The sequence below is a fragment of the Heteronotia binoei genome, chromosome 6 (assembly GCF_032191835.1).
Source record: "Heteronotia binoei isolate CCM8104 ecotype False Entrance Well chromosome 6, APGP_CSIRO_Hbin_v1, whole genome shotgun sequence".
NCBI lineage: Eukaryota > Metazoa > Chordata > Lepidosauria > Squamata > Gekkonidae > Heteronotia > Heteronotia binoei.
In genome coordinates, this window is record NC_083228.1 from 78,407,576 (window position 1) to 78,426,380 (window position 18,805).

The window sequence follows — 18,805 nt, forward strand, 5'->3', positions numbered from 1 at the left end:
CCCAGCTGTTTCCCTAATGCCAGCATGTGATGCCCCTGAAAACAAACATCCCACAGAGACTGATGCGTATGAAAATCCAGGTATTCCACCTCATCTTCAAGGCCGCCCTCCCTTTCAAATATTAGTGCAACTTAGGATACCGATTAAGTCTGTAGTCTATCACAGTCCTTCAGTGAACTACATAAACCCCAGTCAGACTCCCATAGCTCAGATAGGGCACATTGCCTAAGGCTACAGCATAATGTCAAGCATACTTAGAATACCCACAAGAGGATTTTGATGATAGGAACCCCACAGATGGGCACACTGCACAAAAAGGGAACATTAAGCTCAAACAGCCAATGTTGTTGTAGCATATGTCTCACAATGGCATTCCATCTCAAGACAGAAACTTTCAATGGAACCCTCCATGCTTCCCAGTAGAGATGCAAGGACAATATAACCCACAGGGGTAATCAAGGAACAGAAGGTTACCCTAAGCTGTGGCAACAACCCACCTTCCCTCAATGGCTGCTTGCTTGTAGTGCGCACAATGAAAACAAATGGGAAGGAAGCTTATAAAATATGCTGGCAGATAGGGTTGCTGACAGGTCTATTGTGGCAATCCCAGCAGCAAGCAGCAGCAAAGAGCAAGTGAGCATCAAAGGTCTATATATGGTCCACCTGCAAGGTATGCAGTTTTCTCCTGTACCCTGAAGGTTCCCATTTCTTGTAGCGGAACTGTGCCTGTTCTGACTGCTGGGGCTGTGATTCTGCAAGGCAACAGGCATCTTGGGTGCTTGGACAGCAGTAGTTCAGATCAGAGCAGAGTGGCTGCTATCTATCCTGCACCAGTAGTTGTGCTCCCTGTATCTCCTACTTGCAAGGGTCTTTCACTGGTATGACATCTTGCTGACTGCATGGTGTTCTATGTAGAATGTTACCCATTGCTGTCCTTGGATATTTTTGGACTCTTTGCAGGCAGCCATCCATTAGGGGGAGATAGTACATTGCCAACCGCCTGCCAAGTCTACCACACTGATAACAGCCATAATGACCAGTGTACCTCCACCTGCCCTGCCGTGGGGCTGCCAGTTCTCCTGTTTGGGTCTAGCTCTTGCGTCACTCCAAGCTGCATAACAGAGTGCACTAGCTGGCTGTCTTAGTCTACCTATCACAGAGTGGGTAACTGGAGGTGTGGCTGCTATGGATTCTGTTGCACCCTGCTGGAAGAGTTTTTGTCACATACCTCCCGCAGTGGTGGAGACACAGGATACAGACTAGTGGTGTCATACTGGTGTGTTGGTTGTCTTAGAATTGGGCTATCAGTCACTAAACAAATTTAAAATTATGCAAGCTACTTGCAAGTGCTGGTCTTTACCAGTTGGGCTTTATGACAGAGTCAAGTCCAAAACCACTTTTATAGACCCATTTATGAAACCAGCCCATACAATCACAATGCATTTTCTCTTAGTTTCCAACTCCAAATGAAGCTGCTCACTCAGGCAGGTTTTCAGTTTAAACAGCCAGCCAGATGCAAGTTACTGCTGCCAACTCTCTTTTAAGCCAAGCGTGGGTTCAAATGACTGTTAAGGACATGATGGAGTTCTTGCTCTTGCAAGGAGAGTCTGTAATATCTGGCCAGATGGTGAGATGAGCTTCACTGCACTCATGCAATCTGTTGTTGTTGTTGGGGGAATGATAAAACCCACCTTACAGTGTGACTGGATGCTATGACTATCTATTGGCAATCCCACAAACTGAAAACACAGGGTAGCAGGAGCATGGTAAAAGCTCACTTTACTGTATAGCTAGATGCAACAGGACAGCTATCTATACAGTTGCAGTCAAACCATGATTCATCAGTGGTCACTGTACCACAAATAGTAATCTGAGGAAAAATAATTCTGTAACTATCTTAGAGAAGTAAATGGGACAGTGCTTCTAAGAGCAGAAGAAATGCATGCTTACAAAATGAAGGAACAGAAATATGGGTTAATCAGCCTTTAAAACTCTTTAGCCTGTTATGTTCAAAAGAAGTTTAAAGGGTGGATCTTCCTTTATTTTTTAAGTGTCAAAAGGCAAGTGAGATTCAAAACCATATTTGTGAATTTGAGTACAGAACAGAAACCATAGTGAGTTAATTTATTCAAGGTAAAGGGGACTAATTTTGAGTTATGTCGGTTCTCTGCCGATCACATCCTGGTGAAGCAAACGCTGGGGCAACAACACACATTCAATTTTCATCTCTATGTGGTAGCAGCAGCTAGAGCACAGCAGCACATTCATACCCGCCTTGCTCTCAGTTTCTGAAATCATGGAGGGAACTCAGCTTGCCCCTAACTGCTCATGTTAGGAATCATACCTTGACATCTCACCCCATAAGCACGGTGCCTCCACTCACTGCTAAACCACAAGTTACTAGCAATAATTAGTCCGAGCTGCTTCTTGATAGTGCAAGCACTCTGTGGTCAGGGAAAAGCACGCTGTACAAGCTTCGATGCTTCATTACTTTACGTGCCAGAATTCCAGGGATACACTTGGCATCAGTCTGAATCTCAGACAGCCTTCCGCCTCATACAACCCCAGCTCCGGTTCTCCCCACCTTCCAATGGCTTTCTAAACTCCGCCTTCCTTCCGCTTTTCCCATCTCCCGCACCCCCAACAGTCTTCTAACCAGCCTTTGCGCCGCCACTTCCTTCCCTGCAAGCCCCACCTCATTTCCCACAAACACCGCAGCAGCATGCTGTCTATTCTCCGGCCCGTTTTTGCTTTCGGCTGCTCTCTTCCCCTTTCGTCCGCATGCCCATACCTTCAGCCGCTTCTCGGGCAGCGCTTTCCTGTTCCCAAGATTGCAGCTGGGAACCAGGCGCGCCTGCATCAACATCTGCCCCTCCAGCCGCCATCATAATCTGAAAACGGCAAGGGGGAGGAGAAGCGCAAAGTGCGCGTGCGCATCGTCTCCATCACGTGTGAAGGGATAAAGGTAGTGGCGGACAAGATTAGCCGAGTGTACAGCTCCAAAACAGGCGTGGCCTGCGGGAGGCAGTAAATAGGACTATCAAAAATCAGAGCAGGCGTTTAAATCCGATTGGGAGAGGATCTAGGTTTTACTGCAATAGTTTAAATGCTCGCCTTTACTAGGCCCAATTTACAGAAAAAGCGAAAATAAGCCTTTTTTCTTTCTGCCAATATAAGTGTACAAGGAATTATCATAACGGATTTCAAAGCGTCAAAGGAATGTAGAGATTCATATGGGTAGCTGTGTTGGTCTGAAGCAACTGAACAAAGTTTGAGTCCAGTGGCACCTTTTCAGACCAACGAAGTTTAATTTTAGGTATACACTTGTGGTACAAACATGTTCCATATTTGAAATGCAATTCTGCATCCATATAAATCATGACAGTGTAAGAGACACCCCCTCCATATTTAAGTAATTAAATATTATTTGATGCTATACAGTTGAATTGCTTTTCATTGACTCATTTACACTGGGCAAACCTAAAAATGCCAGACAAACAGCAGTGAGGAAAACCTAAGTCCAAGGAAGGAAACAGATTCTTTCTCTGTGGAATTCTTGCCCCAGGTGCTGTGCAGGCACAAACATAAACTGTGACCAGAGGGAACTGAAAGACACTTGGAAGTGTGTTGCAGGTAGAAAGAGGATTTCACAGCTTGCAGATGTTCCTTCTAGCAACTGAAATTTAGTATTACATCTCTCAAAACTGCTACTTGCTGCACTAACCATGGAAGCTGCAGAGAGCCAGAAGGAATGCCCTCCTTCCTCCTTCCCTGGATGTAGGGATGCCACCTTCCAGTGGGACCTGGGGATCCCCCAGAATTATTGCCTATCTCCAGACTACAGAGATCACTTCCCCTAGTGGAAAGGACTACTTTGGAGAGTGGACTTTATGGCATTGTGCCCCACTGAGGTCCCTGTCCTTCCCAGACTTCACCCCCAAATCTCTAGGAATTTCCCAACCTGGAGCTGGCAACCCCTATGCCTGTGGCCAAGGGAGACCTGCCAACCCTACCTGGATGTCTGGTTTTAGGAGGAAGTGAGCAGCCCTGTTCTCTTCTAATACTACTGCCAAATAATGGCCAGTCCACATATTCTTATGCAGCTGTGTTCACAAACTGTGTGTTTTGCTTGAAGAGATGGCTGCCAGTTAAGTGGTGGAGATTGTAAATTTAGGAGAGAACCTCAGTTCAAAAAGTCTAAAAGACACTGAATTGGGGTTATTCTTTTTATATGTAATTTATTCACTATGTCAGTTTTCAAAAAGCACCTAATCTTAATCATACATCTGATTCTGAGCCAGGCCATAACAGATGGATGAAAAAAATCCACAAAATAAATCCAGAGACAGACAGCTGAGATTTTTCCACAAACCTAAAGAAAGCCCCAAGTTTGCAAAAAGAACCCCTGAAATTTAAGAAAGGAAAATATAGTGAGAGAGATAAAACTTCCTGAAATAACAGAAACAATACCTGGAACTTTAAGAAAGGAATATCTGCTAAAACCACGCTTTGAATTCTGTGTGGCCCTTTTTGGGTTGGCTGACTAACCATTACACTATTGGCTAGCCTTCCAAGCCTTGGTTTTTGTGAAGCAAAACCCTAGGGGAACAGACATGGACTAGGAGGCCAACCCACATTTTCTTGTCATGTCCTCTGGTGGAAAAGACTTTGCTAGGGATGAGCCAGGCAGTGACTACTGGAAACTCACTTCCCATGCAACTTAGCCAAGTCCATGAGAAGTTGCTGCCATGCAACTGAGCCAGACTTTTTCCTGGGGGTGGGGAAGAGGCTGCCAGGAAGGAGGGAAAGCTGAAGGTGAGAAGGCACAACAAGAGTACTGCTGGATTGGACCAGTAGTCCATCTTGTCTAGCATTTAGTTTGGCCAACTAGTTGTTCTGAAAGGCCAAAAACAGGGTCTAGAGGCCAAGGCCTTGTCTTGATTTGCATCCTAGCACTGGTATTCAGAGGTTTACTGCTTCTGAATGTGGGAGCCAATAATGGCTGGTTGGCTGGCAGGTTGAAAGGAGAGACAAAAGCAGAAAAAAAAGGAAAGGCTACAGAGGCTGCCAAGGGAGCAAAAGAGAAACACAGTGGGGAAGAGGGATACCAGGGAAAATAAGATGCTCCCTGAAACCCTTATATGTCCCTCACTTGTATTATCGAAAAGGCAATATCTTTGTGAATACTGTAGGCTTTGGAGGACCTAGAATTGCATCTGGACAGTGTAACAATCAAATTCCAAACTCACTACTACAAAAGTCCTGATGCAATTAAAATGCAAATAGTTTAACATAGACTAAGACATGAATAGGATGTTGTACACTAGGGCCACAAACAATAAAAAAGAAAAAATCTCAAATCTTTGTAATGTGTCTGCTTTTACAATCTTTAGTGGTAAATACATCTCAGCAAGGTCATCCTCCCCACTCCACCTATCTGCCTTTGCTAGTTAAAATTGCTAGCTTGTTAAAGTCTTTAGGAAGGGAAGGTGGCATGGTATAGTCTGATCTTGTCAGATCTCAAAAGTTGGGATGGTACTTGGGTGGGAGACTTCCAGGGAAGACTCTGCATTGGAAGGCAACAGCAAATCACCTCTGTTTCTCACTTGCTCAAAAAGCTCCTTCCAGGAGTTGCAATAATTTAGTTGCAACTTGAAGGCACTTAAGTACATATGTAAATTCTTCAGTGAGAAGCAAGAAGCAATTCTAGTACCTTACACAAAACATAAATGGGTGTATCATACATTCTTCAATTGGAAAGAGGCACTCCTAATATTCTTCCCTGAGCAAAGGAAAGAGAATTAAATAAGAGTGGTGGGACTGCATCAGTGATACAGAACCAAATTCCCTTTTGGTGCCAGGCTACTACAAAGGAAAGACTGGAACCAAAGCAAAAGCAGCAAAGGGATACGAATGTGGGCTCAGCCAATCTTAACAAGAAGCGCTTGTGCCATTTACTATCTTTTTACGTTCAGAATCAAAATAGGGATGAAACAATCTTTGACAGAGGTTGGTACAACAAGCACAAGATGAGTAGAGAGATCTATTATTTTGTTCTTTACAGGCCCAAGCTTATGCAGAGGTCAATATACTTAACTTTGCACAGAATCAGGCTGCCAGGACATCTAAATTTAAGCTAAGCCAGAACTGACTTACAAAAAATGTTACACGACCACCATCCATGAAAAGTCATGTCACAAGCTTCCATACATGCCTTCATTTCAGAGGGTTATAACTGGACAGACCAGTAATTTTGTATTTTGCCCAGCACCTAAGATGGCCCTGAGCTTACAATGCCTTCTACATTGCACTGCATCCTATATTATGATCTAAGTTCTGGGACCAGGGTCACTCCTGTTAAGTTCTGGGACCAGGGTCACTTGAAGGAATTGAAGTGCAGGTTCTGCCAGTTAAAGGCTTTAAGACTGGCAGCTCCAAGAGTGCTTCGCACCACTCCCTCCACACTAGATGCATAGACCTTTTTTTTTACAAGCTATATAGTTGTCTCATTCAAAAAGTGTTGTTAATATTGTTTTGTGACATTTACAAAATATTTTTTTAAAAAAATACATCGTATATTCCAAAAATGAAAGACCCAGGAAAAGGCAGTGAATAAAGGGAGAAGCAAATATAAGAGCAGAGACAATGGAGGGAAGGAAGATGTAAGAGCAAGAGGAATAAATTACAGGGGGGAAATCCCATGAAAAATAAGGCACATTTTGAGAAGGGAGGTTATATTTCATATTTTGTATGCAAACCTGTAGAAAGATGAACGCCCTCCTTGGTTAAAACAAAAGATTTACAGAATCTTGATAATGGAAAGGAAGGAAGAATGGCGGCACTATTCAGATGTTTTAGAAGAGGTATGCATGGGGAAAGCAGAGGCCTTCCACTGAAAACACGGCAAGCTGCCACAAAATCCGAAGGCCATCAGCTCCCACCCCCCAACAACCTTGCCTTTTACAACGAAAGTCATTGTTTGGGCCTTGTGTGGAGTCAGGCCCATCGACTTCCCTTGCATCTTTAACCACGACAGTTGGGCCCTTGCAAATCTGGTTTCCTTAAATCCAGCCTGAGGTCTAGCCTGTGGAGAGTTCCGCTGCAAAAAGAAGGCCGGAGCTGGCAGAGGTTGGCAGCTTTGTGCTGAAGTCCGTTTAATCTCCAACCGCCACTCCCCGGGCCGCTGTATGTGCCCCTGTGCCTCGCCCCCTCTTCCCTGCAGAATTGCAGCTAGTAGGGTGGGACACGGCCGATCCTCTTCCAGTGCTTGGCAGCGAGAAGGCGGAGCGGAGGCCGGACTCCTGCGCCGAGTCACATGCTCACCTGGAGGAGGAGGAGTCCGAAGTGCCTCCCAGGGCCGGGGACCCTCCCCGGCTCAAATCCCAGCTCTCGGCGGGGCTGCGATCGTAGCAGCAGCAGCAGCAGCAGCAGCGAGCATCGGAGTCGCTGGGCCTGTCTCGGCTGGATCTAACCTGATCAAAACAGAGCCTAATTCCCGCCTCTAGTTCCGCAAGACTCCAGACCTGCCTGAAAGGAGGAGAAGGAGGAGGTGGGAGCCGCCCTGCAGAAAGTTTGCGTGCTTGTCCGGACGGCGGATTGGGGATCCGGCCCCATGCGGAGCGGGAGAGCCCTGAGCAGGGCTCAGGCGCAAGGATCCCTTGGAAGCGCAACCTGGGGGTGTCGCCATGGGCAGCTGCGTGGGGAGACAACGCAGGGAGCGGCCGACCACCCCAGGGCACCCGCGCAAGAGAGCAGGTGAGCGACACCGGAGTACGCCCCCCAGCGCTTCCCCAGCCATACTCGACAGGGGACTTGGGCCTTTGGGAGTGTAAGCGCGTCCTGGCCCCTGCAATCCCACAGTGTCCTCACTGGAGAGCGACACTTCTCTTCCCCTGGGCCCACCCGGCTTGAGAGTAGTGCCAAGCTTGGGAATTGGGTGCTACTATATTATGCTGTTTAAGCTGACCGTTTAGAAGATTTCTGAGTACCATCCGGAAGGGTATTGTGGCCGAAATCAGTCTGTAGGCGAGGACTGTGTATGCTGTCCCCCATTGTGGGAGTGAAGCCTCTCAGTTTTAAGTGGTATGAGTGACTGTGGTCTGCATGTCCCATGAGAGGAGAGGGAGATGAATGTCATGTCCTATAGGTAATATAAGCCCCCTGCCATCACTCCCAGCCATCCAGTTTCTCCAGGTCCTTTAACTTGGTATCTAGCAAAAGTGCAGGATATCCCGGAAATTCAGCCTCTTGCTTTATGTAAGAGCCGGTCCATCCTGTCTCACCAGATGAGGTGGAGGTGCTGACTTCTGTGCCTCTGCTGACCCAGGTGCACTGGGTGGGTAGGGGCCACTTTCAGGCTCTGAGCTCCTTGAATAAGCTGTATCAAAACTCAGTTCAGTGGACATGTCAGAATGATTTGGGATGAGAGCCTTGTCAGATCAGGACAGCAACTTCCTTTATGGTGTCTGATCCAAAGCTGGCCCTAAAGTCTGCAGCAGCCACTTAAACTTTAAGACTATGCCTTGTGACAGATACCTTTGCACCGGTACTAACTGGTATTACTGTGGAATGTTAAACTGCTCTGAGACTGTAAAGGAGAAGATAAAGTATAAAAATGTAAAAAAACCAAACCAAAACTCCAAAACAAACTCTGCTTGTTGATCCAAGACAAACTGCTTGCTGGGGGGGGAGGGGGGAAGAGCAGAGCTTGGGATCTTAGAGATTTCATCACTACTCTGCAGTAGTCCAGCTTCATCCGGAGTACTGTGCCCAGTTCTCCAGGCCACTCTTTAAGAAAGATCCAGACTAACTGTAACGGGCTCAGGGGAGTGCAACAAAGATGCCCAGGGGTCTGGATAACCAGTCCTATGAGGGAAAACTTGAAGAACCTGAATATGTCTAGCCTTGAGAAGAGAAGAGTGATGGCAGCCGTGATTGCACTCTTTTAATACCCAAAGGAAGAGGACAAAGATTTATTCTCTGCTGTTTCTGGGGGCTGGATCTTTTAAAGTGCTTACATTATCGGAGGGAGCATTTCACTTGAATGTTAAGAGAAACTTCCAACAATGCCAGTAGAATATTAGAACTGATGATTTATTTATTTCATGCATTTTTTAATCCTGCCCTTCCTCTGAAGAGCCCAGGGAAGTCTCCCTTCCTCCACAACAACCCTGTGAGGTAGGTTAAGGAGAGAGAGAGAGAGTGTGTGATTGGCCCAGGGTCTTAGTAACAAAGTGGGGATTTGAATCTGTGTCTTGGTCCACCAGTCTAACCCCTACACCACACTGGCTTTTGGGATGGGGGTTCTTCATCACTGGAGCTTTTCAAGCAAATGCTGGATAACTATCTGTCAGGGACATTCTGACATTGGATTTTCTGGAATGAACAGGCTGTTGGACTAGATGGTTTAAAAAGGCCTCTTCTGTTGCTACAATTCTTGTAGTTATGGCTTCAAAGCCTTCTGACTCTTCTGCAAGATGAGAGGATTGGCTCTGGCATAGGCATAGCCTTTCCTGTTACACTGTGGTATGTCCAAGTGCACAAGACTTTGTGGCCTGGCCTGACTTTTCATAGTCTACATCAATCAAGAACACAATCGGTACTATCTTTTAATGGCTCGGATCTGTCTCATTTTCCTCTGCTGCTGCATCAGTTGGATCAATAACAAAAACAGCCTTAGCCCAGCAAGCTCATCAGCAGTACTTGGCATCAGTATACACATATTGATGCAGGGTTTTTGGCGACAGAACAATCCCAACATTTCAGCAAAAGAGAGGTCTTTGGGGTCATGAAAGCCTAGTTCTAAAGTGTAGTTTCTGTGCTAGCAGCTTAAAAACTGTTTTAAAAACTTTAATAACTCTTTTAAAACCTACTGATAATGTAGTGGTGCAATAACTCCATTTGGCCATATCCTAGTGCCACAAAGCTGAGCTCTCTCAACTTGGGAGATGGCAATGATGCTGGACAGAAGTGGATAGAAAATAGGCAGACTGGCCAGAGAGACCCTGCTCCTATTTACTTTAAGGAAGTGTACTGTAGAAAAGGTTGTGTTGCAGTTTCTGGGCAATAGCATCGCACTGACTGTCCTGACGTTCCCCTCCAAGATACAGTGAGACCTCAAATACAACTTTACTGAGCTAGAACCCATTGGTAGTATGCACTGCCTACTTGGATTCATGCCATCTTACATATTTCTGTGAACAGAGCAGGATCTAGCCCATGGTAGAATAGGGTGAGGCTTGTTGCTGTGCTCATCGCTATGCAGTCTCCTGAGAGCTTCTGTAGCGGTATTTTGCTTCACAGAATTACTTGGCCAAAGTGCTACAGTACCTTAATAGCTGTTTTACTGGGCATGAACTTTCATTGGCAACGACCTACTTTATATGGTGTTTGGGTGCTCATGTCATGCCTATGGTTTTTTACTATGAATGTGTCTACCCATAATAAATCAGTCTCTAAGTGTGCAGGATTTTGTGATCTTGACACTGTAGGCCAGGGCACTTGCAGCTACTTATCTAAAATTTATTTCTTGGAAGATTTCAGCATACACTTTTACACAAAAATATTTAATGTAATTTGCAGTCTTGCTTGGCTCACTGTTGTGGGTAGCTCTGGAATAGCTTGATGGTAAAAAAAAAATGTAATACTTGGCTCTGTATTGGGGAAAGGATATAAGACTTTGTGGCTTAATACCTTTTGTAGCAGACAGATAGAACTAAGGAGGGGTACCCCCTGGAAATTATATATTGTTCTAAAAGAAATACTTCCCCCCTTTTTGCCTCCTGTGGTTAGTCCTTTTATTTAAGAGGATAGACTGTAATTGTGTCAAACTTTTATTTTGTATCCATTCAATAGGTTTATACTGCACCTCTTGACTGTTTGCACAAAAAGTGGCTTTTCCTTTCTTCAGGGGATAAACCCCTTCTCCCATAGAAATTGGGAGCTGCTCTGAAGCTTCCTGGTAGTGTTTATCTTAACTGCTTATAAAAAGTTGGGTCGGCACTCCCAGTGATGTATAGCTGGCATTTTGCAAACGCAGGCAGTGTGAGCTCAGCTGAGTCTTCAAGAAACTGTAGAAACATGTCCTTCTACTAATCATCTGAGCGTGTCCACTGAAAACAGCACTGCCAAGCCATTGCCCTGTAGCTTCTGGGTTTGTCCTGTGTTCTAGTCTCAACAATTGTGGACTTTTAAAATATGTAGGGTTATGAGTTGTGCGAAGGCTCAAACTGGCAGGGAAGTTCTTGTAAGTGGACTCTTTTCTCATTAGAAGGGGGAGGGGAGATACCATCCTCACTGTTTAAAGTAACTGAAGATCTCATGGTACGCAGAAACAACTGGGATCTTGAGCCCTGGTGCCTTCACCAATTTCCAGAACTATTTTTGGTCTCTAATTATGCTTCAGTGTCAACTTAGATGGTATTATCTCTGCTTCCGGCCCTAAATTACGGGGCCAATGTTGTTAGTCAGTCATTGCATTCCGCCTTAGAGATGACTACATTTGTGTGATGGGTGGAGTGATAGTGCTGGCTTCCTCTTCCAACTTTCTGAGGCTCAAATCCATTTTGAACATTATATTCTTGTATATTTAGGCTTCTGTCTCTTTTCTCTGAGTATGGTGAAATGTAATATGTAAATTGCTACCACATGGGCCTGATTTACTGATAGGCCTATGAAATCTCATGACTACTTGCACTTCTGGATTTAACAGGTCTGCTGATGAGTCAACTGCATATGTTACCAATCTACACGTAGCATTTCACCATACACAAAGACACATATGCCAAAATCATAGTGTATGAACTCAGCCTGGAAGAAACTCATTAGTTGGTCTGAGTGTATGTTATGTGACTGACTGAAGTTTTCTTTCTCTGCAAGTAATACGACTCTGAAGTACACCCTATGATAACCAGAAACTGGCCCCACCAAGGGACTACAAGACTGACTCATGCCTGTATGCTGCTCACGCAGCCACTGATTGCAAATGCCTGTGTTGCTCCCAGCAATAATTACTGTTTTGTAGGAGGCAGAAAAAGAGAAACAGGAAGTGAGGAGAGGTGGATAAGTAGGTTGAGAGTAGGACTTGTAAGCTACACCTTCTTAGAAAGGAGTCTGACTACATCTGATCCATAAAAGACACACAGGCAGGATTACATATCATGTGTTTAGAGGAAGGCACAGGGTAGGGGTTGTGCTGGATGACCAGCAGGGGCAGAAAACATAAATTTAGCTTTGGTAAGATCAGACTTTATAAGATCACCCTAAATGTCTTGTCCCCCATTACAGTATTTATCTAGGCTCCAAGTCCAGGGAGCAATATATTTTATATTTTAGCAATATATTTTCTGGTTTTGCAAGTAATCAGGCAAAGTTTGTAATGCTGGAGTAAGAGGTCCTAGATATTTGTAGTGACCTACAGTGCTTTTTAAACTGCATAAAATTGACCTTGCCTGAATTTACTAGGGCATTTGTGTGTACCCCCACCCCTCCAGGTGTCTGTCCAAGGGAAGTTAATGTATGGGATTTAAATTAATGATGACTAACTTGTGTGACAAAGGTTGTAGTCCTACGCACACTATCTGAGATTAAGACTCACTGAACGCAGAGGGACTAATTTATGAATAGATGTACATGGGATAAGGCTTTGACTTTCTCTGAAGTTGGAGCATTTGATGCACTTGCCTAGCTGCTACACGACCCAGGCAGCCTCTTCATTACCTGTCCAGATCCTGTTCCACTCCTTTGTATCTTCCTCCCTCACTAAGCTTCTATGCTTCAAGCCCCGTTTCTTAGAGCCACTGGGGTCATGCACAAGGTTGTTCACCCGTTAGGATGTTGTGGAGAGCAGGTTCTTTTTACTGCTTCCCTGCAGCATCATGGTGCTTTCATGTGCCTCCACAGTTCTTCACAGCTTTTCTGTGTTCTTTCTAGAACTGTTTTTTTGGAAAGGTTGCAGTACAGCCCAGATGGCTGCCATGTGGATGGGAAAGTGAGGATCAATCTCCTGTTCAGAGTACCTAAGCCTGCAATGCTATCTTCACTCCTTTTCAGAGATTCTTAGGGGAAGCAATGCCAGTTCTGGTTTGGGAGATTCCTAAAGGTTTGGGGAGGTTTGCTGATTGCTGCAGTGAGGAGATCAGTTGTAAATCTGGGAGAACTCCAAGCCCCATTTGAAGGATTGTAACTCTACTGTGATCTGTGCTCTGGCAAATATTGTTTATAAATCCAGCAGCAATAAGGCTGGCAGTGAGACTGCTGTGGTCTTTGGTTGATTTGAAGAATGTAGTGGTCAAATTGTTTATGCCCTTCTCCTTCATGCACATGCCCTGCATTCCAGAGAGCCAAGTTTGGTGCAGTGGTTAAGTGCGTGGACTCTTATCTGGGAAAACTGGGTTTGATTCCCCACTCCTTCACTTGCAGCTGCTGGAATGGCCTTGAGTTAGCCATAGTTCTCGCAGAGCTGTCCTTGAAAGGGCAGTTGCTGTGAGAGTCCTCTCAGCCCCATCTACCTCACAGGTTGTCTGATGTGAGGGCAGAAGATATGGGAGATTGTAAACCACTCTGAGTCTCTGATTCAGAGAGAAGGGCGGGGTATAAATCTGCAGTTCTTCTTTAAGAAGCACTGGCTTAGGATAGGTATATGAAAGAGACTTTGAACAAAAGTGTGCTAATGAGGTGGGAAGTCCGTCATAGGCCTAATGAAGGTTTAACATCTACTTTAAAAGATTGTATGTAATTCCAGCTAAGGGCCTGTCTGTATTAGTGAATATTTTCAGACCTTTCCTTCTTTGTTTTCTTGTCTTCTGTGTCTGACCTGTTTGTTCTGTCTTGGTGCCACTGACCTGGTCTAAAGTGACAGTGGACCACTCATTAGCAGTGTAGCTGTGACCCCTGTGGCAGCCATTGGTGTAGTTATTCTGATGTTAACTGAGGCTTGCCTGCCTTAGCTGAAAAAATCTGAATTTGAAGGGCCATGGTCATCCAATGTGAAATCAAGCCACTGATCTCCACTAGTGTGGCATGGCCTTTCAAGTGATGCTTTGTAAGTGTAATCAGTTGAGTATCATGAGCAACGATGACCATGCGGGACCCTTGCCCGAGTTGGCAGCCAAGCCTGTAGCTGGCCCCTCTAGCGCTCCTGAGGTTGACAGCTTGCTGCCACCAGAGCCGGCATTCCCCACACCTTACCCGGCAGCAGAAGAGAAGGCACAGCTGCAAGCAGGGAGCCTGCCAACTCACCCCCGCGGGTAGCTCAGTTGAGGGAGCAACTCTGCCGAGACTTAGCAGCTCATCACAGAGATGCATGGCTACAAGGAAGATGGTCGCTGAGTTTTAGCAGGAGCTTCCCTGCTTGCTAATTGGGGCATCACCGGAGGCCCCTTTAGCCCCTTGTTTAGCTCATGGAAGCAACAAGTCGCTTTCGTGATGACTCGCGTCCACCCTGGCTCTTGCACTCTTGCTTGCACTCTTGGGCTTTCTGACTCCTGGCTCCAGATGACCTTGCTCTCTGCCCCCTGACTCAGCTACCTAACTTGGCTTCAGTTTGAACTCGCTGGCTTGACCCCAGACTGGAGTTGGACTTTGCTCTCGCCTGCACCACATTGAGCCATATTGGAGCCTTTTCCTAGATAGATAGGCAGGGGGTCAAACATTTCCTTTGCAGGCTAGAGATTTTGAATTTAGACTTCCCAGATGGTAGGCTGATACTGACAGCTATACATTACTGTTTCTCTTTTCTTGCACTGCCATATAGGAACTGTAGTTATTTCTCTGGGGAAGACTATAGTTTAGTAGACATACTCATAGCCTTAAGTCTGTATCACAGTGCCTTCACGTGTTCTTGACCAGTACATGAAGCAGTTTATGTACAAAAGCTTGCAATGCCCAGCCATTTCATGTTTTCCTCTGGGTCTTTAGACAGGGACAGTGCTAGGGTGCACCACTGTGCCTGCCACCCCAGGCAAGGCACACCCCCTAGCCCTCCCCCCTCAGGCACCTGGCCAGCCTCGCTGCCTTACCAGCTGCTGCCACTGGAGCTCCTATCTCGCTGTGGTGCAGTGCAACCAGAACTGAACAACACCTAACAGCATATTCAAGATTGCTACAGCATAGACCAGGGGTGGCCAAATTTGCTTAATGTAAGAGCCACACAGAATAAGTGTCAGATGTCTGAGAGCTGCAAGACACGAGCATCAGAGTTTGAGAGCTGGAAGGAAGGAAAATAGATGGAGGGAGGGAGGGAGGTGTGGAAAGAAAGCAACTTTAACTTAAAGCTGCCAGGTGGCTTGGCTTGGAGAATCGATTTAAAGAGATAAATGCCTTCTCCAAGCCAGCTAGCGGGGCGGTGGGGGCTTTGAGAGCCACACAATATGTGTGAAGAGGCCACATGTGGCTCCCGAGCCACAGTTTGGCCACCCCGGCATAGACATTGTCTCCAGTTTTTGATGCAATAATTCAGAGCAAAAGCTGTCCATTATTAGAGACTGTTAAATAAACAAAATATTGCAGGAGTGCTAATGTTTTAAGCATGCTTTAATTTAAGTTTTAAAAAATCTTTTATTGTGTTTGGGTCCTTTATAAAGTTTATATCTCTGCTACCTGGCATTACACTATGACACATATGGCCCAGCCCAACAAGGTCTCATTTATGTCAGATCTGTCCCTCATAACAAATGAGTTCAACAGCCCTGAAATAGGGATGGACAACTGCAATCTTAAAATAGTGGATCACCATAGTGGTAGTAATAGTAGCACCAGCCCTGCTGTTTAGAACAGAGAATTGGTAGCCCAAAATCCGTTGCTGTTGTTGTTATTGTTATTTGATTAATCGCCCTGTCCTGTCTTATGCCGGGCTCTGAGAGATGTACAACATGTATGATAAAACAGCATACAAATTAAAAACCAACATAACAATTTCAATTTAAAAAATAATTTAAAAGCCAAGATGATGCCCTATGGGTTTTTATCTACATTTCTGGACTACCAGGGTGTCATTCTTGGGAAGGTGGAACTTACAAAGTGTCTGGGGGTGTGTGGAAAATGGAAGGTGCCAGCCAGATGGCAAAATATTGCTGTCCTCAGCCAAAGGTGATTGGAATGATGATGATGTTGGTAGTGGGGGGCCTACTGACACTGGCATGTAGCAGACCTGGGCGACCAGGTGATTGGGGCCACAGTCTGTCTGCTGCCTTGGCTCATTTGTGGGAATGAATTCTATGTGTACTTGATTGTGCTTGTTGCCTGGCTGCATTGCAGTGCCACCATCCCTCATGCTCAAGGCAGACTTTTGCCCCCACACATTTGGGTGCACAGCCAGGAGATGCACTCTTTCTGTTTAACCTATTCGTTATTTGGTGGAAGGCCTACCTCATTCTGTCTTGGGGGCTTGTAAGAGCAGTCTGTGTCTTCCATCCTCTTCCTTTGCCTCTAATGAGGCTGGACTTGCCACCTGCATGCAGCAGCTCCTCACCTCAAGCAGGCGTTAATTAGTGCCCAGCCCCCATGGCCCAGGCCTGCTTGTTTGTTCAGCTCAGGAGGTGTTGCCCAGATGTCTCCCTGCAGAGCAACCTATGTTGAGTACACACCTGGGAGCCTAAGTTTAGACTGTGCGGCTTGAGGATACAGCATTCCCACTTCCCCTAGAGAAGAGAGAGGTTTTCGGATTCAAAGGCCAGCCTTGGGAGATCATGTTCCATGACTCCCAGGTAAGATCCTGTGCATGAGGTTCCTGTCCTGCCACTTTGCATCAGTAGGAGGAAGGTTGCCGGGCTGTCTCTAAGATGGGCAGGTGCAGTCCAAGTGAGAGTTTGGGCACCTTTAATTTCATTAGTTCTAGCTTGTCATGGCCCTGTGCCATGGGGTGGGGAGAAAAGCCCTGCCCTCATTTGCATCTGGTCACTCTAGCTGCCTCATAAGCTCTGGTCTTACCAGCCAGCTGAAAGGCTGGTGCCTGTTCATTATAACCCTCCTGTCTGCTGAGCCACACAGCCCCTCCTTAAACTGCTGAGCCAGACAGCACAGGAGGAATGGTGCCAAGACGGTGGTTGATGTCCCTCCCCAGCAGACTGCTTTCTTTCTTTGCTTGTTGTTGAGCTATGGGGTCAATTTTGCGAGGTTGGTGCTGAAAGTCTGCTCTGGCTTTGCCCCGTTTAAACCAAAAGACATCTCTGCGGGAAGGAAATAGCCCTTGTGACACAACTCCAGCCTGTTCTGACACTTTCCACAATCATGTGACGTTCTTCAGGGTGCTGGACTATCCATGGCAAACAGGTCATATGCTTACCAGTCCTGGTGGTGGGTCCTTTTAGAAAATGCTGATTCCTCTTCATTTTCTTGCAGAATTCCTCTTTTGTGCAAATGGCAGTTTGTCTTCCTAGGGCTTTGGCAGGGCAGGAGGGAGAGAGTGGGCACAGCTGTGCCTGAAGGACATGTTCAGGCGAGAAATTAAGGAGCAGTGTTTATAAGGCATATATGGTATCTTGCTTCCAACAGCACAAAAAAGCAAAATGCTGTATAGGCTGTTCCCTTCAGTAGACGTGACACTTGTACTGTGCTGTCCCCCAGTGACGTCTCCCGTGTGTGTAGTATCCTGGCTTCTAGTCTTGTTATGATGCTTGCTTATGTATGTGGCTAGGGTGCAGAACTTGCACACAGGCAAATAGATTTGTGATAATGGGGAATTGCTGAGTTGTTGCAGTTTACTGCATTTACCCAGCCACAGCTGGCTTTGGCATACTTGGTATCCAGAGAAAATGTTCAGACCATTGGACCACTACGATCTGGAGTCCAGGAGCTCTTCCTTATTTGATTCTTGCCTACCCAGTAAGAGCTAATTCACATGCCACTTATTCCCATAGACACACAAGCCACTGCTTGCTGATGTTCCCAACCAACTAATTCCCAGGCCTTTTTCTCAGTTTTCTCAACCAACTAATTTTCAGGCCTTGAGAGCCAGTTTGGTGTAGTGGTTAAGTGTGTGGACTCTTATCTGGGAGAACCTGATTTGATTCCCCACTCTACCTCAAATTTTCTTCACAAAAACCGTATTCATATTCTGTTAGCTACCGCACGCCTTACAATTGCGTCAGTATGGAAATCTCCATCTCTTCCAAGTCGACAGGCCTGATTCGATAAAATCTGGGATCAATTTGTTATGCAAAAAATCTCAATAGTTGTGGTCCCTATTCATTCTGGTTATAGTAAATTTGTTTCTACTTGGGCTCCAGTTTTAGACTTTATGTCCAGAAATGATTTTTTCCCCATCAAACTGTTCATATCATTCTTGGTTATATTTTTAATTTTTTTTTTGGGGGGGGGGGGGCGGTCAGCAGGATTTTCCACTACTGAGTATTTAGTCTTTTTATTTTATTTTACTTTAGATATATTTGTATTCTTATGATGCCTCATATAGGAGATGGCAAATTTTCGTAGGCTGATATATTGTAACTTGCATCAATACTCCTCTCATTTTCACTGAAGGTTTTATTGTTTGTACACTTGTTTATTTGCTACCTATATACTCATCTTATGGAGCTTGCTGTATTGCATTCTTCTCCTCTATTTTTGTTATGTTGCTATTTGCTTAAATAAAACATTTTTAATTTAAAAAAAAATTTAAAAACCCAAATTGTTGTTTTATATGTTCATTTATCATAATATTTTTATTCCACCTTCCCCCAAAAAGATCCAAGGGAGCACTTAACAAATACTGCAAGGCAAAACAAAAAAAACAACCTTACACATAATAGGAAATTAAAAGCATTACAGTAATTACTAGTCTAGTATTAATTACAATAGAACCATTAGT

At 45.3% G+C, this 18,805-nt stretch overlaps 2 protein-coding genes across 2 annotated transcripts in view; one reads left to right on the forward strand and one right to left on the reverse strand.

The window, feature by feature from the left end:
• MMS19 (MMS19 homolog, cytosolic iron-sulfur assembly component) overlaps positions 1 to 2,962 on the reverse strand; it is a 33,281-nt gene extending 30,319 nt beyond the window's left edge. The window contains exon 1 of the mRNA XM_060241845.1: positions 2,792 to 2,962. Within this exon, the coding sequence (XP_060097828.1) occupies positions 2,792 to 2,888 (97 nt within the window). The 5' untranslated portion in view covers positions 2,889 to 2,962. The remainder of the gene's footprint in view (positions 1 to 2,791) is intronic.
• A 4,434-nt stretch (positions 2,963 to 7,396) lies between these two features.
• The window catches only part of UBTD1 (ubiquitin domain containing 1), a 29,561-nt gene continuing 18,152 nt past the window's right edge, over positions 7,397 to 18,805 (forward strand). Inside the window, exon 1 of the mRNA XM_060241846.1 lies at positions 7,397 to 7,755. Coding sequence (XP_060097829.1) covers positions 7,686 to 7,755 — 70 coding nt within the window. The 5' untranslated portion in view covers positions 7,397 to 7,685. The remainder of the gene's footprint in view (positions 7,756 to 18,805) is intronic.